Below are 27,500 nucleotides of genomic sequence, written 5' to 3' on the forward strand. Positions count from 1 at the left end.
GATTCTGGACTTAAACTTCGCCTTATTTTTAGAGCGAAACTTCCATGATGCTTTTTATTCATTATTCGTCGCAGTGAGTGAGTGAGCTCGACTTTTAGCGTGTGTGTGTGTGTGTGTGTGTGTGTGTGTGTGTTGAAGCAGAACCTATGGAGAGATGAGTGGTTATAGTATTCTCTCTCTCTCTCTCTCTCTCTCTCTCTCTCTCTCTCTCTCTCTCTCTCTCTCTCTCTCTCTCTCTCTCTCTCTCTCTCTCAAAATGGCGTCCCTTTTCCCTCTTAACTTACCTTGAAACGTTGAATATGAATACACTAATGTTCTTTTATATCCTGTGGAATTCTATTTACTCTTTAATTTTCCTTGAGCTAAATGAGTTTCTGTCTGTGTTTGCTACTGTTCTCCCTTCTTTATTATTTTTATTCCTCGGTATATGAAGTGGGGGTGCCCTTGTAAAGAATGACTATTTATTTTGTCTGTTCTACGTATTTCTGTTCATTGTGCCTCTTGTTATACTTGTCATTGTTCGTTCTTTGTTGGGTTTTTTGTATATATTTTTTCAGTTTAATTTTTGGGTATGTTTGGTCTGGTGCGGTTTGAATAACTGTTAAGAATCATGCGTGAAAACATTTTATTTATTATTGTTCTTTTGTTTTCTTTTTTTTTTTTTTTTGTATAGTTTTTTTTTTTTCAGTATAATTTTTGGCGTCTTTTGTCCTGGTGCGATTTAAGTAACTGCCTAAAACCACACATGAAAATATTATCCTTGTCTTTGTTCGTCTTTTATTCTTATATGATTTTTTTTTTTTTTTTTTTTCAGTTATAATTTCTGGCTTGGCTTGGCCTGGCGTGGATTAGCGTGGCTTAAGTAACTACTTAAAACCATACAAGGAAATAAGAACTGGGTGCTTTCACTGACTCACCACCACCACAACTACCAAATCACAATGCCGGGGAAAGAAGGAGGAAGTATTTAGTCCGTGTGAAAAATACGATTATGAACAGACGCGGTGGAGTTTAATTTTGTTCCATATGGGATGAATTATGACTATATTCACGTCACAGGAATGAATATTGCTTTACATAACATCACGCCATAGTTTATCATGGTGGAAGAGAAATAAATGTTGAAAGGGAGAGGAAGTGAGGATGATGCCGTGATGGGAAAATGTCAAGGGTTACCGGCTATAATTATTCCCTGATATGCCGCGCGTGTTGAGGTGCGCTGGTGGCTGCGGCGGGGAGGTGAGGCAGCGGGGGGGTGAGGCAGCAGGGAGGTGAGGCAGCGGGGAGGTGAGACAGCGGGGAGGTGAGGAGGCGAGGAAGGGAAGGAGAGAAGATAAGGGAGGAAGAAGGAAAGCAGGTTTGTGTAGGAGGAGGAAGGAAAGCAGGTGTTTGTAAGAGGAGGAAAGAAAGCAGGTGTTTGTAAGAGGAGGAAAGAAAGCAAGTGTTTGTAGAAGGAAATAAAGTAGTTGTTTGTAGAAGGAAATAAAGCAGGTGTTTGTAGGAGGAGGAAATAAAGCAGGTGTTTGTAGGAGGAGGAAAGAAAGCAGATGTCTGTAGGAGGCGGAAGGAAAACAAGTGTCTACAGGTAACTTTAGCGAAGTGACGGAGAGAGAAACAGAAGATGAGGAGGACATGCCAAACAATAAACGGAGAAACTGACAAATCGACAACTTTTGGATGAAGGAAACATGAAAAAGGGAGAGAAAGAGTATTATATCGAGATGCTTTGCTTGGGGTGGCATGGCATAGATGGTAAGTGAAGAGGAGGAGGAGGAGGAGGAGGTGAGGATAAAAAATGGAAAGGAGAGAAGGTAGCCTGTGAAGGAGAAAGGAAGACCAGCGCTTCATGTTACCTTCATCACTCCCTCAATTCGCCGCGCTGAAAAGTCAAACTAATCGGCGAACTTTTGGCGAGAATATAATCATGTCGAGTTTATGACACCGAAAAGAAGCGAGAAATTGGACGATCAAGCAAGAAAAAAGCCTCCTTAGAAATAAAAAAGCGATGGTGACTTACAGGAGGTTTGGAAGCTGAAACTCCCTCCTTTGTTTGCCGGGAAGAAGACATCGCCCCCAGTTTGTTCACCTCAGAGGAGTTTTAACCTTTACTGCCACGGTCAGCCTTTCTTAACATTCAGAGTAGTGCAGAATAACTGTTTACCTGTAATATCTAGCAGTGAAAGGGTTAAGTATTCAACACGCAGATATCCGAAAAAAATGGTATTAAAACTCGTATACTCATCTGCAAACGTTAAAATATACGAGTACACTCCCTCAGCTCTATGGCACGTATTCAGAAACGCCACGCTCTCACCATGACTGTTTTCAAGGGCCACAGACGTCTAGCCGGATTCTCAAGCATGTTTCTCCTGTTAATAATGTAAAACTCTTGTTAATTTAGCACTAGAAACGTAAAAACACCCTTAAAAATCCACCTAACTTCAACTCGAGCCTCTTGAAAATAGCGGACGTAAGGCGCAGAAGCGTTTCAGAAGTATGGTCCTACAACCCCATCTCGCCATCCTGCCAGCTTCCATCCATCAAGACTCCCACGCCCTGCCACAATAGTGAGTCACACCTGCAGTACCTCAGTTTACCAATACCAGCACTCCCCCCCATCCCCCCCCCGACAGGTATGCCCTTATCGACTAATCGGCAAAGGAGGACGAACAGCTGGCAGGGTTGAGCACCTCCTGCCGTGGCCTGGATGCATTGCGAGGCACGATTGGTATACGGGTTGACTTATGGCTTGAAAGGGGCCGTAGTTGGATGCAGGTTGGACAAGTGAGTGATTGAGACGTGATTGATTTTCGGTGTGTCGTTTTAGGAATGGTTATAGCAAGAAACAGGGTGTAGTTAAATACGAATTAGATAAAAAAAAAAGACCATAAGAACATAAGAAAAGGAAGACATCAGACCTACACGCGGCAGTCCCTGATTACCGAGTCTGTTCCATCCATCTACCATTCTGTTTGAAAAGCAGTTCCTTCCTATCTCTTTTTTTAAATAAAAGTTTATAAGAACATAAAAAAAAAGTGTAAAAGAGATGTTTGCTGTGAAATTTTTAGCTCAATTTTAATGCGAAACAGAACTTATTAAAATAAATGAACAGAAAAAAAAAAAGTGGAGTCTTTATGAAATGCAGTGACCTTCTGTCGTGCAGTGAAAGCAAACAGTTCAGTAAGGATGAAAATTACTCATGCTGTTTAAGATCCCTTGTAAAACCATGTAAATCCCCTTGCAATCTCCTTGTAATCCCGTAGTAGCCAGATTGGAGATTCATTAGGGAGATACAGGGAAGCATCAGTCCCTTTCGTCCACTCGTCCTCGCTCCTTGCCAGGTGAAGAGGAGTCTGAGGCCCGCAGGATATTAGTTCATTTCCTGCATTAGTCCGTCACGTATTCAGGCCGCGTCCCTCCCCGAGGCGGCGCGGGGAGGTGCTTACAGACGCTTAATGAATTTTGCTACAAAGCGTCAGCGGGGAATAATGGGGGATATTGGGGCGTGAGTGAGGGGCTGACGGAGCAGACGGCAAGAGTGAGGCTGTTACGGCTGATCCTACTGCTACTGCTACTGTTACTGCTACTACTGCTGTTACTCCTGCTACTGCTGCTTCTAACATCACTCTTACTGTCATTACTGCCACTACTGTTCTTACTACTATTACATTTATACGTGTTTCTTTTACTACTACTACTACTACTACTATTACTACCATCACCACCCCTACTACATCTACACGCGTTTCCTTTGAGGCCCAGCAGTGTAATCAGTCGCCTCCTTCCTAACTCCCTGCACAGAAATGCCGCCTTGTGACCTAGAGACCCAACCCTTCGTTAACGCTACGGGAGACACAGACGGGGCGGAAACGACGAGATATCGAGAGCTGGTAGAAGGAGGAGGAGGAGGTAGCAGAGGAGGGAGAGAGGAAACTAGTGGAAAATTGTATCACTCCATTTGTAACTCATGAAGAAAATATGGCAGGAAACTAAACATATTATCCTCCTTTGAAAAATATATATCGCTTTTAACTCCTAACTTTTCTAGATTTTATCGTTCACTTTTCTAGATTTTATCGTTCACAATTTGATTTAGTCATTAAACCTTCATCTACCTTCTCTCTTTATGAACGTAAGAACACAAGGGAAGCTGCAACAAGCCACTAGTCCTCACGTGCCACTCCCTTTATAAAACTTATCTACGAGTACCAATTTCCACCTATCATCCACTCCCATCCATCCACTTATCCACCCCATCCATAAATTTGTCTGATCTTTTAAAGCTCCCTAATGACTCAGCACTAGCAACCCAGTGGAATTAATACGTTGTCATGGTAGCGTAAGGTATGTGTGTGAAAGGGAATGTGAGTTGGGTGGTGGAGAGGCAGGTGTGGGTCGTGTGTGTGAGTGTGTGTGTGCCTTGCGAAATTATGTATTCACTTGTAGATAAATGTCCTGTTTTTTTATTTTTTTATTTATTTTATTTATTTTTTTATTCATTTTTTGTTTTCTCTACATTTTCCTATAAGAGGATTTTCAGTGTACACAAACGCACAGCAGCAAGCACACGCCAGAGTATTATCGTCGTATGAAATTAAGTGTTTTCTATGAATAAATAACTGGAAATTATCATCAGAGTTGTAATCAGGTTGTCTCTGCATTAATATATTCTTGATTGATTCTATATTCTTTTTTTTTTTCAGTTATTTTCAATCTTTCCGCGCTAATTAATAGGCTGTTTTAATTTCAAAGGATTCATAATTTTATGCTTAATGTTCACGAGCAATGATAATATTAACATGCATGATGAGTCTAATAAATGCAGTACTGTAATCCAATTTTGTGTGTGTGTGTGTGTGTGTGTGTGTGTGTGTGTGTGTGTGTGTGTGTGTGTGTGTGTGTGTGTGTGTGTGGCAATATTCTATCAAATCTCCCGTGATAACTAAGTAAATAATAAGAGAAAGACTCCAGAAACCTAACTTAACCTAACCTCTGCTTGTTAATGCGTGTATATAAGCGAATATTAACTCTTCCACTTCGACTTGCAACGTCTCACTACACTAAAAACGCGGTACAGGTATGTGCACCTACAAGAAATAAAAACGAATAGGTAAGAGAATACACAAAAAACATAATACAAGAAGTTTATTTGCATCTACAAGAAATAAAGAATAAAAGAATAGATTTTCCAATTTCTGAGCGATATTATGGAAAGGTGTGTTGAGGGGAGGCTGTGAGAAAAAAAAAAAAAGTCTCAAGAATGATTTATGATTAATGAAAGACAGTCAATTTGTGAAGGCAAGAGAGGCGAGACTGAGACGGTTCGGTCATGTCAGGAGTGAGGCATTTGTGGGAGGGAGGATGCTGGATATGGACATAGCCGGCAGGAGAAAGAGGAAAACCAAAGAGGAGATTTATGGATGCAGCGAAGGAAGACATACAAGTGGTTGGTGTGACGGAGGAAGGCGCAGAAGACGAGTGTATAATAGAAGGATGAACCGTTGTGGCGACTTGTAATGTGAAGGGAGATGCGTCATGTAGGAGTGAAAGGTATAGCGTCTCGAGGAACAGTGAAGCGAAACAGTGAGAATGAACCAGAGGGAGGAAGGCGAGTTTTAGGAGCTTAAGGTAAGAGTCGAAATGAAAAGGATGATCACCAGCATCACCACCGCCATCACCATCACCACTAGCGCCACTATTTCCACCGCCGCCACGTCCGCCACGATGCCTCACTGCCCTCCTGGCGCTCATAAAGATACCTGAAGAGAGAGAGAGAGAGAGAGAGAGAGAGAGAGAGAGAGAGAGAGAGAGAGAGAGAGAGAGAGTGTGTGTGTAGCAAACATTTTCCATAAACTTAATGTAACTTGAGACAAATATTCCGTAAACATATTGAAATGTGGGAAGTTCGTAGTATGGTTAGAGAGAGAGAGAGAGAGAGAGAGAGAGAGAGAGAGAGAGAGAGAGAGAGAGAGAGAGAGAGAGAGAGAGAGAGAGAGAGAATTTTGTAAGATGAGACTTAGGTAAGGGATAATTTTTCTAACGGATTGTATGACCGCAAATGTTGACCGCGTGTCTGTCTGTCTGTCTGTCTGTCTGTGTCTTTTCACTGCCTTATTTCAGCAAAGTTTCCGTGGCAATAAGGAATCAAATCCAATCTGTAGTGAATTAAACGACTTCTCTAGTTGTTTGATCGTTTATGTGGCGGAACAACGTGATCTTCGCAATTGGATTAACTTGAAGGGCGAGCATCAGTGGCGGGGAAGGGAGAGAGAAGAGCAGAGGCTAGGAAGGTTATATATTAGTTCAGAATAGAGAAGCTGATTGATTTCCTGGTTCAAGGCGCTGTAGCATGGATAGGAGGAAATGAAGGTAGATGAGAGTACGAGAGGGGGAAAGTAGAACAGAGGTAAGGACGGTAATATAATCAAATAGAATAGAATAGAGAGGCTGATTGATTTACTTTGAGGCGCTGTAACATGCAAGGGAGGAGAGGAAGCTGGGGAGAGAACGAGGAAGGAGAGGAGGGTAAGAGTGAGAGGAGTGAAAGAAGAGTAAGTGGAGATTAGGGAAGAGGAGAGTGAGGTTGCTAATTAATGAAATGTTGAGCAGTGATGAATTAAGCTTAAGTAGCAAATAACCACCAAAAATTAGGACTTTAATGTATAAAGAATCAATACTTAGGAGCAGTTAAGTAAAGACGACTCGCTGATAATTCCATTTAGCATCATAACTTTTAGTGGAGTGTAATAAGATACGCTCATTTTATATATAACGCGAATAGATATTACGTTTATTACTTGGCTATGTGTCTATGTAATCTAATATAAGCTTTCATACATACATTACAGTCCTACACGAAAGCCCCTGTATTCATTATATTCATGGCCAAATAAAATAACATTAAATACGAAAGCCATGCAATTCATAAACTCCAATTTGTTTACTGACCTTCCCCCGCGACCTCTCTGCATTACAACAACCTGCAACACCACCACTAGCATTGGCACTACCTCTTACATAACAACACCGTGTACACCACCCCTCATGTGTGATTACTAGCAGCGTATGGCAGCAACACATCATTCTATTTTCACTGTAGCAATATAACGCCAGCGCCCGCACTCATTACCTCGTCCCAGCGCGCATCTGTCACCCTGTTAATTTTGGCCGATGGTAGACTATGGGGAGGTGTTACCTGCTAGAGGCGTTTTGGATGTTAGATTCTTGCTGAGGTGAAGGCGAATGTAGGAGGATTTAGATGGAAGGAAGACGGCTATACAGGAGGAATAGATGCCTGTAGAAGAGATACCTTACAGTAGAGTATATGGTAGAGGGATTAGATAGGTGAGATAGATACCTATAAAAAGAAGATACCTGGATAAACAAGGGTTACGTATGATGAAGGCTATCAGTTGCACTCTTAATCCTTTGACACCTGGTACACCTTTCCCTAATTACCAATCACTTTTAGGCATCTTCACTTGTTCTGCAGCCGCATCCAATCTTTTAACAGGGAAGCAATTGCAAAATCTACTCTTTTTCATCGCTTACTTTCTTGTAGATGCTTGTAAAGACTTCACGCATTGCTTCTGGTGCTGCTAATTGTTTCCCATCAAAGTGAAAGGGTTAAAGAAGAAGCAGGTGCCCATAGGAAAGATATTCTAGGATAAATAGTTAAGGTTATGGTAAAATAATTAGACAGGAGTAGAAACCTGTAAAAATTATACCTTAGAATGAATGAAGTTATGGTGGAAGAAGTTCAAGTTAGATACCATTTTAAAGGATTGGGTACTATAGAAAAGATACCGCAGGAAGATTAGAGAAATAGGAAGACAAATAGGAAGGCGATAAGAAAGAGTATGAGGAGGAGAAAATAAAAGGTATCAAGGACGGTAACAGGAAAAGGAGGAAAACGAGGAGGAGGGAAAAAGTAGATAGGAAGCTTTCTGTTATTGACGTGTCTGTGTCATTATCTGCCTGTGTCGCCAAAAAGGTCATAAGAAAAGGACTAACAACGGTTTTCTTAGACAGTGATAGTGGTGGTGGTGGTGGTGACAATGATGCTTTAAAACTGTAGTGCTTTAGTGGTGCTGAAGAGAAGAGCCATTTGTTGATGATGACGATGATAATGATGCTAAAGATTATAGGAAATTACTGACGGTAGACAAGATAAGTTTCGTTGGTGTTGGTTGAATTGGACAGACAGGTAACAGATAAGATTAGAATAGAGGATGAATAGTAATAGTGATGATGAGAAATAGTGATCATGGTTAACCCTCTCACTTCTAGACAAATTCTCTCCTGAAATGCCAATAACTTTTTAGACACATTTTTTTCCTTTAGTCTCCCGTAAATATTTTTGTAGCTTAAAGGACAAAATTACCTTCTGCTTTCCCTCTTTTTTCTCTCAAGTGTCTCCACGTAAGCAGTTCTGAGAGCAAGGTCAAGGAAGGACAACCATAACAAAAAATAGTTAATATAGCAACATTATAACTATTTATGTTGGAAATTCTGTACTGGCTTGGTATCTGAGGCATTTTGTATCCCAAGATGTAACACGATAGCAGGAGGGAGGAAGCGTGTCACCTTGAGGAAATAGCAAGAAGTCTTTACTCTTTCCTTCATTTCCTGTTATGGAGTGAAAGAATATTGGCTCTTTTCTCTCCTGTTCCTCTCTCTCTCTCTCTCTCTCTCTCTCTCTCTCTCTCTCTCTCTCTCTCTCTCTCTCTCTCTCTCTCTCTCTCTCTCTCTCTCTCTCTCTCTCTCTCTCTCTCTCTCTCTCTCATCGCCAGCACAACGGTTGGATAAAAGCAAAATACTTCATTCTAATATTAGCTCAAACAGAAATGGTGTATTGCTAATATTTCAGTATTTTCCAGCTCCCTGTTTTGTTGTGCACTTTTCCCTCCTTTTCATTTACGTATTTCCAGCCTAAATTCTTCTCCTTCATTCTCCCTCCCTCACTTTTTCAGCTACTGCCCCCCTTCCCTCCCTCCCTCCCTCCCTTTGTGATTCACCAAATAGCGGAACACAATTCTAAGTCCTCAACACAAGTCTTTCGCCGAAAATCACTTCCACCACGACCAATTTCTTTCTATTATTTGCTCGAGAATTGGTTGTGGTCAGACCGGTCGCTGCCAGGGAAGTGCTCACCCTCCCACATTTCTCTTCCATCTCACCCCTCCCCTTTCATCCCTCCCTTTCCTGTTCCTACTGCTACACTCTCTCCCATTTCTCTCCCTATCCTATCCTTTCCTGTTCCTACTGCTACATTCTCCCCATTTCACTTTCCCTCACCTACTAGCCTTCCCCTTCCTATTCCTACTGGTACTCTCCCCTATTTCTCAACCTCATTCCCCAAACCTTCCCTCTCTTATTCCTATTTCTATCCTTTCCCCATTTTTCTCTCCCCCCCTTCCTAACCTTCCTTCTCTTTCTACTACTGCTGCTACTACTACTGGCGCTGCTATGCCTTCTCTCTGCCTCCCTCCCCTCGCGTGATCCGGGCGTGGAATGATGATGGAGTTGGCAGATCTAACACTCTCCTATCGGCCGAGGCGGAACACAGGCTGGAGGGAGAGAGAGAGGTGCGAAAATTTAGATAAGTAGTGACGTGTTGCAGAGTGAAGAGACTGGAGGTAAGGCTGTCGAGCGGCTGAAATTGTTAAGAATTATTATTATTATATATTTATTTATGTATTATTTATTTTTATTTATTTATGTATTATTTTTGGGGTATTACGGTAAATCAGTGGTCTATTTTACTAAAGCGTTACTGTGAGGAGAGACTGAAGTGTGAGCGTCTTGGGATTTGAAACTAAGGAGAGATTATTGTTTTCGTTTCTTTTTCCGATTTTACGTCCGGTTTCCCGTCACCCGAAGTGGATGCCCTTCCTTCCCTCGGACCGTGGCCAGGATTTGAACCCGTATGCCTTAAAAGGATCCCTCGGTCCCCAAAGTGAGCGCGGTCTAAATGTACGACAGCGGTAAGTTATTGTTTGCCTCGGTTACTGAAAATATGGAAGATATGTTAAGGTGGTTTAAAAAAAAAAAAAAAAAAAAAAAAAAAACATGGTCAGCCCAACTAATAAAAGAGACATGATAGAGAAGTGTACAAATATATTATTGTTTTACTTGGTTACTGCAAATACCGAAGATATGTAAAAGTGGCTTACAGAAACGAGCTTAATGCACTAGTATGTATAACGAATCACAGACACATGATGAAGAGAAGTGTAGAGTGTAGAGATATCATTGTTTCCCTCGCTTACTTGACTTCAAATACTGGAGGAAAATAAAAAGAGCTGCAAAAAATAAAACTTCCGACGAGCGCACGAGTTTCTGTATGCGATCACAGACACATGATGAAGAGTGTAGAGATGTTATTGTTTCCCTCGCTTACTTCACTGCGAATACTGGAGAAGAATGAAAATGGCTGCAAAAAAATAATACTTCTGAGTAGCGCACGAGTTTCTGTTTGCGACCAGAGACACTTGATAAGGGAAAGTGTAGAGTACAGAGAAATTAATGTTTTTTTCTTGGTTTCTTAACTGCAAATATGGAAGAGGAGTGAAAATGACCTGCAAAAAACACGATATCTGACTAGCTCTCCAGTACGTAAACCTAATCACAAACACATAATAAAAATATATATATAAAAAAATATACAAAACCCTGATTGCTCTCCCTTGTGAAGCCGACAACAGATAACAAAGAGAAACAAAGACAACCTGCAAAAATACATGCCCTCCTGAACCATGTATGTATGAATATATGGCCTAGGTGGGGTTCAGACAGCGAAAGGGAGTTTGGTAGGCAGACAGCTTATGAAAATTCAAAAGCAGTCGTTGTGTAATGGGGTGGATGTGTAGGAAAGAGAGGGTGAGGAAGAGGGAGGGTTAGTTTGCGAAAATATGGGAAAAGGATATCCTCGTGTACTGGAATGTAAATGAAGGGGGAAGAATAGGGTTTGGAATAAGAGATGAGGTAAAATGGATGAAGGGTTGCCAAAGGGAGGGATTTGTGATAATGTATAAAAGGGAAATAGATATATACCGAGACATAAGGTAGAAAGATGAAGGGATGTAAGGGAAGTGATGTATGCAAGGAAAGTAGAGACGTATAGAGACATAGGCAAATAAAGGGATGTAAAAGGAAATGTAAGGAAAAAAAAATTTGTACCATTTTTTCATCATTGAAGTACATTAAGGTAGACAAGGTAGAAATAGAAAGCTGGGAAAGGCGATGATAAAAACTATACACATATGGTGGAAATGATGAGGAAACATAGGTAATATGGGGAGAAATTATAAACACCATTGTCTATATTAAATATAATTAGAAGTCATAAGAACACAAGGAAATAAGAAAATCTGCAAGAAACCATCAGGCCTACACGTGGCAGTCCCCAAACCATCAGGCCTACACGTGGCAGTCCCCAATTCGTGAAGATAAACTATTGGAGAACACGATGACAAAGGAAACGACACGTAGGAAACAAATACAGAAACAAACCAAACATACAGAAATAAAGACCAAGTATATCACCGCTACCACAGTTCTCTCATAAATACAAATAGATAAAGTACCGTAAGATAATGTGCTTAGGAGAGACGAGGAGGTTAAAATGAAAACTTACAGAAAAAAAAAGGTTCAGTATCATTACTCACAGTACTTTAAACTGGGCAAGATAAAAAAAAAATACAAAAGTACAGCAAAAAAAAAAACAAAAAACTTCACACAAGAAAAGACGAAAAAATTTAAGAGGGGAAACACAAGAAGAGAGTACCATCAACACCGAAACTCGTAACTCGTGGTAGATAAAGGCAGACAAAAATTAAAATAGATTAGATAACACATCGTAAAAAATGTACATAGAGGGAACAAGAAGAAAATTAAGAGGAAAACACAAGAAAAAGCGAGCGTATTATCAACACTGAAACTCGTAACTCGTGATAGATAAAAGCAGACAAAAATTAAAACAGATTAGATAACACATCGTTAAAAAAATGTACATAAATGGAACAAGAAGAAAATTAAGAGGAAAACACAGGAAAAAGCGAGAGAGTACCATTAACACCCTAACTCAAAATGCATTAAGAACAAGATGAAGACAAACTAGCTAAAACACCATAAAAAATGTATATAGTACAAATAGGAATGGAAATAAAACATAAATAAATAAATATACAAAAAAAGACCCATGAATACCGTAGCTCATAATACATTAATACAGACAAGATGAAGACAAACTAGCTAAAACACCATAAAAAATGTATATAGTACAAATAGGAAAGAAATAAAACAAATAAACATACAAAAAAGACCCATGAATACCGTAGCTCATAATACATTAACACAGACAAGATGAAGACAAAAGGTTAGGGAAAGGATAAGACAAAAGCTCCCAAGCCAGGAATGAGGAAGGATGACCGCTACTCTCTGGGGACACGCAACACATCACCTGACGCACTCCCAGAAAGGCAAGGGGGACAGGGACACAACCCACAGTAATGGCCTGAATGTACCAAGCTCCCTCCTCTGTCTGCCTTACCTCTACACGCCAGAAGGGGTGGAAAGGGAACCGTGTAGCTGTGTAGTAAAGAACCTTAGATACATATACAGAATACACACACACATGTCTCAGTGAAGGCATTGACCTCAAGCTTCTTGGGACTGCTACGTGTAAGCCTGGTCGCTTCTTGCAGCTTCCCTTATTTCTTATGTTCTTATGTTCTTTCATCCCCTCTCCTCCCGTGGGAAAGACAGGGGGAAAGAAAAGGAAAAACTGAACGTGTAATTTGGAACGCTTCTGATTCTCATAAGTAGTATTTTTTCAAAGGCCACAAAGATGATTTCTCGGGTTTTGATGACTTTTTTTTTTGTGGTTAATTATGCAGAAGGCTTGTTAAACTATCCCTAGTCAGTAAAACATCCATATAACACACAGTAACTTCCACTATAACGTGTTAAAAGTACTACAGGCAGAACTTGGTGATGGTTAAGTAAGAGCTCTCGTATTCAGAAAGTACATTGGAGTTTTAGGTAAGGTTTCATGCGTCTGGCAGTCTTGTAGTCTTCTGTGTCCCTCATTGAAACGCCCTTAAAACACCAATCAGCCTCCAGTAGAACCTTTTAAAGTATTCGAGATAAGACTTAGCAACGTGTAAGAAAGAGTCTTTGGAATCAGAAAGTTCCGGGCAAGAGTTTTTGGTAAGATTTCGTGCTTCTGGCAGTCCTGAAGCCTCGTGTGTCCCGGCAGCAGCCAAGGCAGGAGGGGAGCGTCGGCAGCGTTGGCAGCAAGGCTCACTGTTGTTATGATCCAGATAATCCCTTGCCGCCCGCTGCCCATCGCTTCCCACCCCCAAAGTTAAATAAATGACTGGGGCGAGATAGCGGCGGGTGACAAGAAGGATGGAAGGCCGCAGGGACGTCCAATACTCGAGACATGTGCTGGAATGGCGCTTCTTTGTACTGCCGCTGCTGCTGCTTCGACTTCCTGGATAAGAGTGTTTGTCTTCCTGTTCTTGCTGTTGTTGATGGTGTTCTTGTTACTTCTCCTCCTGCTCATCCTCCTCCTCCTCCTCCTCCTTGTATTAGATGATTTATCGTAGTAGTCTGTGTAGTGCAAGTGTTCCCAGGGTAAAAGGACATGATATAATAATAATTGTTGCTGATGATGACGATCAGAAATTAGGAAGAAGTGTTGACAAAAGCGAGGTTGGGGTTTTCTAAGAGCCTCCACTTAGAAAATGGCAAGAATATTTGTTAGTATTCTTGTTTTCCGCTACGTACTCTTTATTTGTCGTTTTATTGACATCAGCTTCGTCTTCCTTCTTTATTTTCTCTCTTTTATTATGTATTAGTAGTGTGTGTGTGTGTGTGTGTGTGTGTGTGTGTGTGTGTTGACAGTCCACGGCTCACACCCTTCAGGGACAGTAGTGGTCATGGTCCTCCAGTAAGTTCGCCGGCCAAGACAGCGCGCCGTCTCTACTCAGTACCCAGAAGGAAAACTCGTGAAAATTAATTATGATCAGCCCATCAATAAAAGTCCCTCCCATGCCGAAGGACACGAGGCAGATTCCTGAGACAGATAAGATCACACCACAGTGGCCAAGACAAAAACAAACGACTTGCTTCTCAGAACTTGAACGAAACTCTTTAATTAGATGGAATGATAAAGGGAGTAATTTTTCAAGCCATCTAGCGGGTATGAAATTGCCCGCTGTCTGGTACTCAAAAAACTTAATTAATCTTCAGGTATACACATCAGTGACGGCAGTAAATAGGAGAGTCCATGCCGTTCATCACTAAGGATTGCAGTCATGTGTTTTATGTATGTAAATTGGTATATGCGTCATTTATCTGCATTTTCTCAGCTCTTATCCTTTCTTCCTGTCCACCACTCTACCCACATTTAAGATGATTCACCTAATATAAACACAGCAATGACGACCTTTATGCCGCAGTCAATGGCTTAATGCTTATAACAAATACGATACTAAGAACTGAATAACTACAGCATATAAGTATAGACTGACAGGGGCTTGCAGGGAATAAATCACAAAGAATAGTCACTGTAATACGTATTAATGATGTATGAGGCACAAAATTCGCTATTTTTACAACACACACACCTGACAGGCCGAAAATTTATCTTGTCATATAAATAATAAGTTCACTACAGCTTAACCCTTTCACTGCTACATGTTCTTTTCCCATAATCCTCTGCCACTCTTCAGACATTTTTGTAGTGAAACATGTTAATTAATTTTGTAGCCTTGACAATACAAAATAAATCTTTCACTCTCTCCTTACTGTATCCGTCAATGCAGTCATTTTTATACTGCTCTGAATGTTACCAAAAGACGACCATAGCAGTGAAAAGGTTAAAGAATAAACTCACCTTAGCTTGTATTAGTGAAATGATGCGTAGGGACATTAAACTCACTGCCCTTTCAAACCCACGCGTCCTTCAAAAACCCACAACGTTTCTGGAATGCTATTTAAGTCACTCCATGTTACTGTATTGATCTCAGGGAACCTAAACATTACTTATACTAAATAAACTCACAGCTCTTTACATCACACGGCCTTCGAATACCCACAACGTTTCCTGAATGCTATTTAAGTCACTCCATGTTACTGTATTGATCTCAGGGAACCTAAACATTATTCTTATACTAAATAAACTCATCAGCTCTTAACAACACACTTTTACTTTCCCTGCATGCCACTTGAGTCTTTATAATTGTATTGATATCAAGGGCAACAAAACATTACCCTTATAAACTGACCGTCCATGCATCTTGTGAGTAGAAATTTAAGGCGACACAAGACTTAAGTTATCGATAGGCCCTGAAGCACGCCGGGGACTCCACTAAGGCGTCCAAGCAGGAACATAAACGACGGTGCTTCTGAAGGCTATTATAGAAATTTTTCCATTACCGGAGACTGATGGTGATAGAGGTCTCCTGGCTGCTGCCTCCTCCTCCTCCTGGTGGTGGTGGTGGTGGTGGTGGTGGTCTCGATATTAATTTCAGCCAAGTGGTAAATAATCTGAATGCCATTATGTCTTGCCTTCAGGAAATGTGTTTGTGAATTCATCTCTTGGGAATGACTGGTTGATGTGTTGTTGGTAATTATGAAAAGATGGTTTATTCGTATATTTTCAACCTCTCTCTCTCTCTCTCTCTCTCTCTCTCTCTCTCTCTCTCTCTCTCTCTCTCTCTCTCTCTCTCTCTCTCTCTCTCTCTCTCTCTCTCTCTCTCTCTCTCTCTCTCTCATGGAAGTACGAGGCTGAGAAGCAGTGTTGGTGTTCTTTGTGTGTTGCTCGCCTTGTGTCCCTCAGTGGGAGGCCGCCCTTAGGATTATTAGTTTCCCAGTACCAAGAGAGAGAGAGAGAGAGAGAGAGAGAGAGAGAGAGAGAGAGAGAGAGAGAGAGGAACGTCACCGCGAGACACGTAAATCGCCAAAGAAAACGAGAGATAGGTCATGTATAGAAAACAGATACACCACCACCACCACCACCACCACCACCAGTAACAATCTCCCTGCGTCAAAGATGAAATACAGTACAGTTCCTTATCTCCTAGACGCATACCCAGCGAGGCCAGCAGATCCTTTTCATCCTGATCCGCTGCGTGTCAGCTCACCACGGCCACATAACATACCCTGTTGTCACTGCCGCGCCCCTGGGACACTACTCATAAACACTAAAGGTACGTCTGTGCGTCCCCCGCGGCCCTGGAGTCTCGGCATGTCCCCCAGGCTTGACTATGCACCGAGGAACCTCCAGCGGAAAGGGCAGTGAGGTTTTTATCTCTTCATCTCTTCCCCACTGACTCTTCATATCGTTAAGTTAAAGGATTGTATTTGTACGTGTATGTAAGGCTGAAAACGTATCCCTCGCTATCTTTTTTTCTTAGATATGTTTCTCCAGGGCCATAGGAACCCCGGCGTATTGGATCTAGTCGAATAACTGCATTTACGGTATGATATGTGTGATGTGTATGTGTGTTGTACTCTAGGGGCAGATGACAAAATCTATCTTAAAATTCTCTCTCTCTCTCTCTCTCTCTCTCTCTCTCTCTCTCTCTCTCTCTCTCTCTCTCTCTCTCTCTCTCTCTCTCTCTCTCTCTCTCTCTCTCTCTCTCTCTTTCCGTAAGTGGTTGGGGGTAAGAAGGGGAAACAGCAGCATGGAGTCATCTGTGAGGGAAATCCTCGTCCCCCGCAAATTGCTCTGCCAGTTTAGGGAAGTTTTGTGAAATTCTGCGTCTACGTCTTGCAGCTTCCTTCGCCCGCTCAGCCAGTGGCGGGGCGGGCCGGGAAGAAAACGGGAGGGAATTGTGTGATGGTGATAAGGTGACGTGTTGAGTTGTATGTGCTGTTGGGATCATTATTGGCTTGAGTTTTATGATGTTTTGTGATGTAGGTATTCAGTTAATGATATATTTGACTATATTTTATTTATTTTATTTTTTAGGGGGGATCTCTAATAATTTCATATACTGGAAGTTATAAAGAGCGTCACTAAGTTTATTGGGTTCTGATGTGGGTTCATAAATAAGGTTAAAATTTTTATGCCATATATTTTTTTTCTCATAGTATTTTTATATAACGTAGTGAATTATTGGGAAAATATTTAACTAATTTTTTATTATCAGCGTCTAATGTTTGTGATTCTTGAGGTTTTCAATCTGATTTTTATTTTTTGTTGTATTTTATAAGGTCATGTTTCAGAGGTATTGTCGGTGCTCTCTCTCTCTCTCTCTCTCTCTCTCTCTCTCTCTCTCTCTCTCTCTCTCGCTCTCGCTCTGGCTCTGGCTCTCGCTCTGGCTCTCGCTCTGGCTCTCGCTCTCTCTCGCTCTCGTTCGGTCATCGGCATCAGGATAATGTATTCCAATGCACGTTTTGTTCCCACCGAAAGAAGAAGACTTTGCCGATATTCTGGAAGTTTTTGTCTTCATACTATTCTTCCTTAATCTTATGATGTGTGTGTGTGTGTGTGTGTGTGTGTGTGTGTGTGTGTGTGTGTGTGTGTGTGTGTGTGTGTGTGTGTGTGTGTGTGTCTATAAAAACACGCGGACACGGTTATAAATTTGCAATATTTGATCATTTTTCTAATCATCCACTGAAGTAAGAACGTTCAGAAACATTTAAGAAATCCCATATAAACATTCACCAGCCATTACATCTCCTGGTATTCATTTGAGGAGATTCTACGTATGAAATATTAAACATCCCCTTGTGCTTCGCTTTCGGATTCCTCCTTGAGCCCCTCCGCTGCAGAATCAACGCAAAAAGCAACATAAAACAACAACACAGCATCAAAAAATTATTTCCAGACTCCGACGAGTGAACAATACTGATAGAATTCATTGTTTGGCCTGGAACCAGCGACCACCCGGCCCTTCCTCTCAGCTCCTGGCGGGGACGTGACGGCGGGGTAGAGATATGTGTCTTGGGAGAGCTGGAGGGAAAGTAACTGACGCCCTCACATGTGTCTTCCTGCAGTGGTTGATTTGTATGCTTATGGTGACGAATGGAGAAGGGCGATATCGAGAAGGAGGAAGAGTAATAGGAGGAGGAGGAGGAGGAGGAGAAGGAGAAGAAGAAGAAGAAGAAGAAGAAGAAGAAGAAGAAGAAGAAGAAGAAATAAGAGAAAAAGGAGGAGGAGCAGGAGGAAGAGGAGAAAGAGAAGGACGAGGACAACAACGACAACAACGACAGTGAAGAAGGAAAACAAGAGAACAAGAACAAGGAAAAAGGGAGGAGGAACAGTGCAAGAGAAGAAGGAGAGAGGAGTATAACAAGAGGAGAAGGAAGAAAAAATATTGTATAAAACCGGAACAGACAGCAGCAGATTTATTGGCCCTGACGAGGTTGTTAGAGGCTGTCTGTGATAAGGGAAGAAAGTACAAAAAAAAGTGCGTCTGTAATAAATATCAGTTTTCAGTTTGTCGTTATAAAATAATCTTTTCCCATACGACTCAGGGAAGAAGAAGAAGAAGAAGACAGACCATGATGTAACAAGACCCAGACATGCTTTGGGTCTGCCCGGGGCTGTGGTGGTGGTGGTGGTGGTCGTCCTCTTCCTGCCTCTGCGTCCTTGTAGATCATAAAAGTATTTCAGAAATTTAAATAAAAGAGAGGCACCTTTTGTCTCAGGTACAGTGGAAACTTATTTTATAGCTTACCGTAACTTGCTTTTAGTTAGTGAGCCTCGATATTTGTGGTGTGTGAGGTGCCATTTTTATAAAGACTAAGAGAGAGAGAGAGAGAGAGAGAGAGAGAGAGAGAGAGAGAGAGAGAGAGAGAGAGAGAGAGAGAGAGAGAGAGAGAGAGAGAGAGAGAGACACCCCTGAGGTCTCTTACTGCGGCAGTCGCTTTGTTGAAGGGACGTCTTGCCTCTCTGTCTGTCTGTCTCTCTGTTTGTCCGTCTGTCTGTTTGTATCTGTCCGTGTGTGTAGGTATTGTCCGCAGGTCCCTCCCTTGAGGCTAAACACACACACACACACACACACACACACACACACACACACACACACACACACACACACACACACACACACACACACACACACACACACACACAAGCCAGCCATGTCATCCCTAAGAAACAACTTCCTAAAAATCTTTCTTGGTGGACGTTTTTCTCCCGACAGTGTCTTTTCGCATCGTCCACACACACACACACACACACACACACACACACACACACACACACACACACACACACACACACACACACACACACACACACACACACACACACACACACACGACATAGCTTGCGGGTTCGCCCTCTGGTTACAAGGGTGATATTTGTTCTGTCTCGTCTCCTCTCCCCCTTTAATTAAATGTTACAGCTCGGGCCACGCAGGAGAGGCGGCGGCCGAGGGAGAATTACTGCAAGCTGAGGACTTTTGTGTATTTTGGCAAGAAACACGAGAGGAAAGGTTATTTTTTTCACTCTTCCTTCTTGAGCCGGAAAGTGTTTTGGTTATCTGGAGAGAGAGAGGGAGAGAAAGGAGGGGAGAGAGAGAGAGAGAGAGAGAGAGAGAGAGAGAGAGAGAGAGAGAGAGAGAGAGAGAGAGAGAGAGAGAGAGAGAGAGAGAGAGAGAGAGAGAGAGAGAGAGAGAGAGAGAGAGAGAGAGAGATCCGTCGCTTTATGACTCAATAAACATACAATCTCCTCCCCTCGGATCGTGTGGTAGACAGACAGGTCCTCCTGACGCCGAAAGAGAGAGAGAGAGAGAGAGAGAGAGAGAGAGAGAGAGAGAGAGAGAGAGAGAGAGAGAGAGAGAGAGAGAGAGAGAGAGAAATAAAATGGTCGAAACACCGCCATAACTGTAATAGTGATGTCACAAACCAACACCACCACCATCACCATCACAACACCCCCCCCCCATATTCTCCACCACAATCTTCCTTTATTTGCACCACTACGACACCACTACAGTTCCTCCCCCTTCCCACATTGTCATCACCACCACAACGTTCCTTTATCTCCACCACCATCACCACCACCACCACAAAACCACAGTCACCACCACCACCACCACCACCACCACCTCATCCTTCCCCTAGCCTTCACCATTGTGTTAGCCATATAAGACGCGAGTTTCCCCTTGGTTAGTGTTCTTTTCCGGGTATAAGGGAGAACATAAAGTATCACATCTCTATCGTCTTGTTATGGTTGAACTGTGTGGAGAGTATAGGAGATTGTAAAAGGGAATGGAAGGAGGGTGGAAAGATGGAGGAATAAGGAAGTGGAGAGGAAGAAAGATAGGTAGACGCGTAAAAAGGGAGCATAACTTTTTTATTACGTAGATTATAGTTAAGCCAATCCTAACTTAACGTAACTTAACCTAGCGTGACCTAACCTAACCTAATTTAACATAGCACAATGTAATCCAACCTAAGCTAACGTAATCTAACTTAACCTGCCATCTCTTGACCCAACCAAACCAAACATTACGTAACTCAACCTACCTTCACGTAACTTAACCTAACCTAACCTTAAATTAAATTACCCTATCATTTTAAAAGCTACAATGTTATATATAAAAAAAAGAAGAGGAAAGGAAAATCAAAGCCAGAGACAGTAACAATCACTGCCCCCCCCCCAACACACACACACACACACACACACACACACACACACACACACACACACACACACACACACAGTTACAACCACAGAGACGCTTGCAACTCAGCCAGACCTCGACAGCATCACGCACTGGAATGGGGAGGCATCAAGAAGTGGCGGGCAGCGGAGAGAAATGGCAGTAGGGGGAGGAAAGTGTGTGGGGATGGTAAAAAATAGGAAATAGGAGCAAAAAAAAGGAAATGGCGGTAAAAGAAAATTGAAGCAGAGGAGGACACTGTGTGGGGATGGTAAAAAAAAAAAAAAAAAAAAAGGAAATAAGACACTAAAAGAAAATGGGAGCAAAGGAAATAGGGGAAGGCAAGTGTGTGGAGATTTTAAGTAAATAGGAAATAGGAAACAAAAAAAGGAAATATGACCAAAGGAAATGGGAGTATGGGATGGCAGTGTGTAGGGATGGTAAAAAATAAGAAATAGGAGAAAACTAAACTTAAAACCTAACCAAACCTAACATAAACTAACCTAACCTAACATAACATAACAAACTAACCTAACCTAACATAAACTAACCTAACCTAACCTGACTTAACATAAACTAACCTAACCTAACCTAACCTAACCTAACCTAACCTAACCTGACATAAACCAACCTGACCTAAGCTAACCTGGTGATGGACAGAGGAAAGGTAGTACATGCTGGAAAGGGAGAGTACAGTGTAAATAAGCATACTCTCTCTCTCTCTCTCTCTCTCTCTCTCTCTCTCTCTCTCTCTCTCTCTCTCTCTCTCTCTCTCTCTCTCTCTCTCTCTCTCTCTCTCTCTCTCATTCACCCAGCGGAGACTGATGCAGAGAATTTCATTAAAGTGGATTCTCTTTTTTTTTTTTTTTTTTAAGTGTAGAATAGAGACATTTTCACTGCAGTCTTTTCCTGTAGACATTGTGTGTGTGTGTGTGTGTGTGTGTGTGTGTGTGTGTGTGTGTGTGTGTGTGTGTGTGTGTGTGTGTGTGTGTGTGTGTATTATCTGCTTGGAAATGTCCCTCGTAATCCTGCATTTGTGAAGTAGAAAATTGTCTGCTGCGTCTGTGCGTTTGTTAGTCACGCTACATTGTAAAAAAAATACATATATACTTAAAAAATAAATAAGAGCGAAAAAAAAAGCATAATAATAGAATAACATAACCATTATTTTTTTATTTTTTTTTATTTTTTTTTTAGCATTACTGTATAGAACCAGCGACCATGCCAAGCTATTCCTTTCTCTCTCTCTCTCTCTCTCTCTCTCTCTCTCTCTCTCTCTCTCTCTCTCTCTCTCTCTCTCTCTCTCTCTCTCTCTCTCTCTCTCTCTCTCTCTCTCTCTCTTTAATCATATTTTAGAACTTCCCTGTATTTTGTTTATTGTTATTTTTGTGAAATTTTTGATGTTTCCGAGTGACGAGATGGAAGCATTTTTTTTATTCCAAGCAGACGTGAATGTAGATCAAAAAAAGTAGTTTAATTAGATGTATGTTTTGTTGATGAGAGAGAGAGAGAGAGAGAGAGAGAGAGAGAGAGAGAGAGAGAGAGAGAGAGAGAGAGAGAGAGAGAGAGAGAGAGAGAGAGAGAGAGAGAGAGAGAGGGGGGAGGGGAGGGGGGAGGGTAAAATATCAGTAAAGATTTTCCGTCTGTGTGTTTGTTTCTTGGTTTCTTTCTGTCTTAAACCGGACAATCATTTCTTCCCTTTCCATTTCGTTGTGTTCGTTTTAAAGTTTTCGTCAGTTTTGTTTCCTTTTCATCTTCTTCCTTTTCTTTCTTTTTATTTTCTTCTTTTCTTTTTATCTTCCTCTTTTCTTTTTCATCTGTTTTTTTTTATCTTTCTCTTTTCTTAATTATATCTCCCGTTTTTTATCTTCCGCCTTTCCTTTTTTTTTATCTTTTCTTTTTCATGTTCCGCTTTTTCTTTTTTTATCTTCCGCCTTCCTTTCGTCTTCCGCTTTTCTGTCAGTTTCTTTGGTTCTCCTTTGCATCTTCATCAGTATTTCGTTGTTCTGATATTCTTGATTGATTTGGTAAAGGTCATGTGCTCTGTTCGTCTCTCTGTTTGTATTTACGCATCAATTTCCACTTTGATTATTTATTTATCTGTTATATTTTACCTGTTTTGATTTTTTTTTATTTGTATTCCTTTTTTTTGCCGCTTTTTTATCGATTTAATTTAATTTTTTGTTTTTTTAGTTTGATGGTCGCAAATTTTTTATAACCGTGATAAAAATTTCGTGTCTCTCTCTCTCTCTCTCTCTCTCTCTCTCTCTCTCTCTCTCTCTCTCTCTCTCTCTCTCTCTCTCTCTCTCTCTCTCTCTCTCTCTCTCTCTCTTTTCAAGGGTGGAGCGTCACAACTCAATCCCTCCATCAGTCAATCAGTTCCTGTGTTTCTGATTCAGTGAGTCGCTTCCATTTCAATGTGTCACTGGTTCACCACAGCGGCGGATTACCCACAATCCCTCCCCGCCACCGACACGCCGCGCCCATCAATTGATTTATGTTTTTGTGGTGTAAGAAAATAATCCTCCGGTAATCCCTGCAATAATTCAGATCTGTTTACGTAGCCCTCTCTCAAAGTGCCGCTGGTTTTAATTAAATTGGGAGGTACTGTGTTGTGTACCCAGCGTGTGTGTGTGTGTGTGTGTGTGTGTGTGTGTGTGTGTGTGTGTGTGTGTGTGTGTGTGTGTGTGTGTGTGTGTGTGTGTATGTGTTTGTATGTGTGTGTGGTGTTTGCTCATACTACAAAGCTGTTTTGTTTAGTATGATAAATGTAAAGTACTGCATTTTGTATATACACATACATACATACATACATACATACATACATACATACATACATACATACATACGAGTATATGCATACGTAATCTTTTTTTTTTTTTTATTTTTATCTTCCATCTCATTCACAAATATCACATCGCTCCTGTCCCAGCCTGGCCTCTCCTCTCCCGGCCCGCTGCACACACTGACGCTGCCAAACACTGCGCGGGAGTGGCAAGTGAGTACACGATCTTTTCCTTGATTTGTATTATGGTAAGGGAAAGACTAAGGCTGTAATATTGCTTCTTAAATTTGCGGTGTGCTATTATTTTATATTTGATAGCGTGGCCCTCTTATTTACTTGATGTTGAGGTAAGTTAAGTATTATATTGCTGGGTTTGTATCACTGCTACACTAATTTTCTTTATTGCCTGTAACTTTTTAGAGAGTAATTTTTGTACAACTTTTTAGAGAGTAATTTTTGTACTAAGCTCTCGTAAATATTATTGTAGCTTAAAAGACAAAACTACCTTCGATTTTCCGTCTTTTTGCTCCTGTATCTCCATGGAAGCAGTTATTGTTACAGTGCCGGGAAGGTTAAGGAAGGATGACCATTGCAGCAAAAGAGTTCGGGAAATTACGTAAATGTAGTAGGTAATTAAATTTGGTTTGTTCTTATGTTTCCTTAATTAGTGATGTAGGTGCGCTGTTCATTTCATTTTCTTAGGTGCTGAATGCTGAAGTAAGGGAAGGATTTCATTGTGTAGATTCTGTAATGAAAATAGAAGGAATGACTGAAATTTTGGTGCTTAGGGTTATTTTATGGATTTACGAAGTACTAATGAAGGTGTGTTGCTATTAATATTTCCAGTGCCAAGATGTTCAGCTGGGGATTTATGCAATGTATCGAGTTACTTACTACGAGCACCAGCCGTATATTGAGTCATTCGTGCTTCTTTCCATCCTTTATAGTTTACGTCATCCATACATTCATCTTTTTTATCACTAACTCTTCATTTAAGTCAGGCATACATTCATATTTCTTCCAGCATTACTTTTCTTCTGTGTCACGCATTCATTTACATTTTCTCTTAGTTTTCTTTGCTTCTAGTCATACATACATTCATCTTATTCCCATTAATGTTTCCTCTAAGTCAAACATACATTCATATATTTCTCCTTTTTCTCATTAATATTTGCTTCGAGTCATCATATCCATCCACATCCATCATATTACCATTCGTTCTTCACTTAAGTCAGACACGCATTCATAATTCTTCAGTTTCCTTCCCATTAATACTCTCTTCCAGACAACCATACGTTCACAAACTTCCCACCATCACTTTTATTTCGAATCCCTGGTGCTTGAATCTGCGTTGCATTGCGTGAGTCAAGCATTACCTCCTGTCTTTGCTCCGTGACCTGGCGACTAGCATACTAATATACGTCAAAGCAGAGACAGTTTTATTTCGAATCACTGGGAGTTGAATCTGCGCCGTGTGCGTTGCGTGAGTTGAACATTACTTCTTCCCCTTCCTCCGTGACGTGGCGAAGAACACACTAATACACGTTAAGACAGACATTTGCCTTGCTAGTCGGAGGAGCCAGTCATCATATCAGAAAGTCCATCCCGAAAGACGAAACTTTTCTTGTTATGTGTCCCGAAGGCGAGAGGGTGGAGAGCTGGAGGGTGTGGCCAGGGAAGAGAGACAGTGAGAGGGAGAGGGTGAGGAGAGGCAGAATGGCGCATGCTGAGAAAGAAAATGAGAGAATGATATGATAGATGAGGAAAAACAGGGAAGAAAGAAATAGGTTATCTTTCTACTCTCTCACGTCTCGCTTACAGAGAGAGAGAGAGAGAGAGAGAGAGAGAGAGAGAGAGAGAGAGAGAGAGAGAGAGAGAGAGAGAGAGAGAGAGAGAGAGAGAGAGAGAGAGAGAGAGAGAATCATTAATCTTTTCACTCTTACGGTTCTGCTTTGTTGACATTCAGAGCACAGTACAAAAATGTTAGCAAAGACACAGAAAGAGAGAACAAAAGGTTAAAATTATTCTTTTAAAGCTACCAAAACACATAAGAGACGAGTAAAAATGTGTCTTAAAGGTTGTAGGTGATGAAAAAATTGTTAGACAGTAAAAGGCTTAAGTTGAAAGAGAAATAGAGGAGACTTGAGCAACGTAGGAGAATTATAACGGAGAACCTTCCATTTGTAAACACACCTTACGAACCCTGAAGGACTTAAGACTATAAAATATTCTGGATGATTATGAAAAAAAAATCAGACAATAATAGACATGTAAAAAAGAAAAAGAAAATAGGAAAAAGGAAAACAACTGTAAGGAAAATATAACAGAGGAGCTTTCCACCTTATGAACTCAAATCAATGGGTCTAATATTAACTTCAACCTTACCTGACCTTTTCTCTACACCCTTCCTTCCTTCTCCCTCCCTCCCTCCCACGGCCCTACCTAAAACCTGCCTTTCAACCCTTCTTCACCCTCCTGCGCCGCGCCCTCTAATGCCTCGCTACGTAATTACAAGGGATCAGAAGGTTCGTGATTACTTAGCTGAGAGGAGTGGTGGTTGTGGTGGTGGTGGTGATGGTGGTGGTGGTGGTGGTGGTGTAGTGTGTGGTTGATTGTATGTATGGCGTGGTAGTGTGGTGGCAAAAGAGAGAGAGAGAGAGAGAGAGAGAGAGAGAGAGAGAGAGAGAGAGAGAGAGAGAGAGAGAGAGAGAGAGAGAGAGAGAGAGAGAGAGAGAGATTCAGAAGTTCACTATAGCTATTTTCAAAGGCCACAGAGATGATTAGCTGGGTTTTCAAGACTTCTTTTTTTTTTTCCATTTAATCATGTACACATTTTATCCTTAAGTTACTGACACCGTAAACCCACCCTTAAAAAACCGTGTTACTTCAACTAGAGCCTTTGGTAAGTGGTGAGTGGTGCAGCGCAGATGTGTTTGAGAATATGGGCCAGAGAGAGAGAGAGAGAGAGAATCAAGTAAGTATGATATTACAAGTTTAATGGAAATAACATCCTAAAGAAAATTATGGGCAACCAGAGAGACAACAAAACAAAAGAAGGAGAGAATTACACGTAAAATGCGAACACAAACAGAAAAAAATAAATACACAAGAGAAAAAAAAAAAAAGGTCAAGCCAAATTTCACAAGTCCACGCTAAAAAAAAAAAAAAAAAAAAAAAAAACGTACCGTAAAGAAAACTGTAGCCACCCGAGGGAGAGAGAGGAACAGACAAACAGAAAACGAGACAGACACCCGGAGAGACACGCATAAAAGACAGCACAGTCCAAAAATAAACACGAGCACGGAGAACATCAAGGGGAAAAAAAAAAAAAACATAAAAAACAAGAACTATATATATACCCACAATCTCCTTGACAGCGAAGTTAAGTCCCCAAGGATGACAAATAAACACACTAAACATACTCAACACTCCAATAAGAATTTACTGAGGCGAGGACAAGGAGATGATTGCACTAAGAGCCCCACTGGTTGCCGGGTGTCGAGTCTCTGTTCGGGGGTCATGAGGAAGCTAACTGCACCACGAAGCCACTTGACGTAAACAAATATGACGACAGACACAGAAAGAGAGAGAGAGGGGGAGAGAGAGAGATTGTAGGATATTAATACGCGGAAGTGACTCGAATGTGGGATGAGAGAGAGAGAGAGAGAGAGAGAGAGAGAGAGAGAGAGAGAGAGAGAGAGAGAGAGAGAGAGAGAGAGAGAGAGAGAGAGGTATTAGTCACTGCAGGAAATTATATAAACAACCCACCTGACCTTTCTCGCTAGTGCGGTTATTATTATTATTATTATTATTATTATTATTATTATTATTATTATTATTATTATTATTATTACAAAAGCCGCATTTAACCTCAATGAAACTTTAAAGCTCGCAGTAATAAGACGTAAAAGGAAAAGATATTGGTATTTATAGTGCCTCAAACTCTCTCTCTCTCTCTCTCTCTCTCTCTCTCTCTCTCTCTCTCTCTCTCTCTCTCTCTCTCTCTCTCTCTCTCTCTCGTTTGTTTCTCTTGTTTTTCCTTCCTTGTTTCACGTCTTCCAATTAAATTACGTAAGAGAAAG

At 41.2% G+C, this 27,500-nt stretch overlaps 1 protein-coding gene across 4 annotated transcripts in view; it reads left to right on the forward strand.

The window, feature by feature from the left end:
- Nucleotides 1-27,500, forward strand: part of LOC135113692 (uncharacterized) — a 260,876-nt gene that overhangs the window by 215,732 nt on the left and 17,644 nt on the right. For 2 of the 4 annotated variants that reach the window (XR_010274935.1, XM_064029191.1), the window contains exon 6: nucleotides 23,543-23,631. The exons of the other annotated variants lie outside the window; for them this stretch is intronic. Coding sequence is in view for 1 of the 2 variants with exons in the window: in XM_064029191.1 (XP_063885261.1) it covers nucleotides 23,543-23,631 (89 nt within the window). In the remaining variant the exon portion in view is untranslated. The remainder of the gene's footprint in view (nucleotides 1-23,542; nucleotides 23,632-27,500) is intronic. 4 annotated transcript variants of the gene reach the window in all.

The sequence above is a fragment of the Scylla paramamosain genome, chromosome 26 (genome assembly GCF_035594125.1).
Source record: "Scylla paramamosain isolate STU-SP2022 chromosome 26, ASM3559412v1, whole genome shotgun sequence".
In the NCBI taxonomy this organism is placed as follows: domain Eukaryota; kingdom Metazoa; phylum Arthropoda; class Malacostraca; order Decapoda; family Portunidae; genus Scylla; species Scylla paramamosain.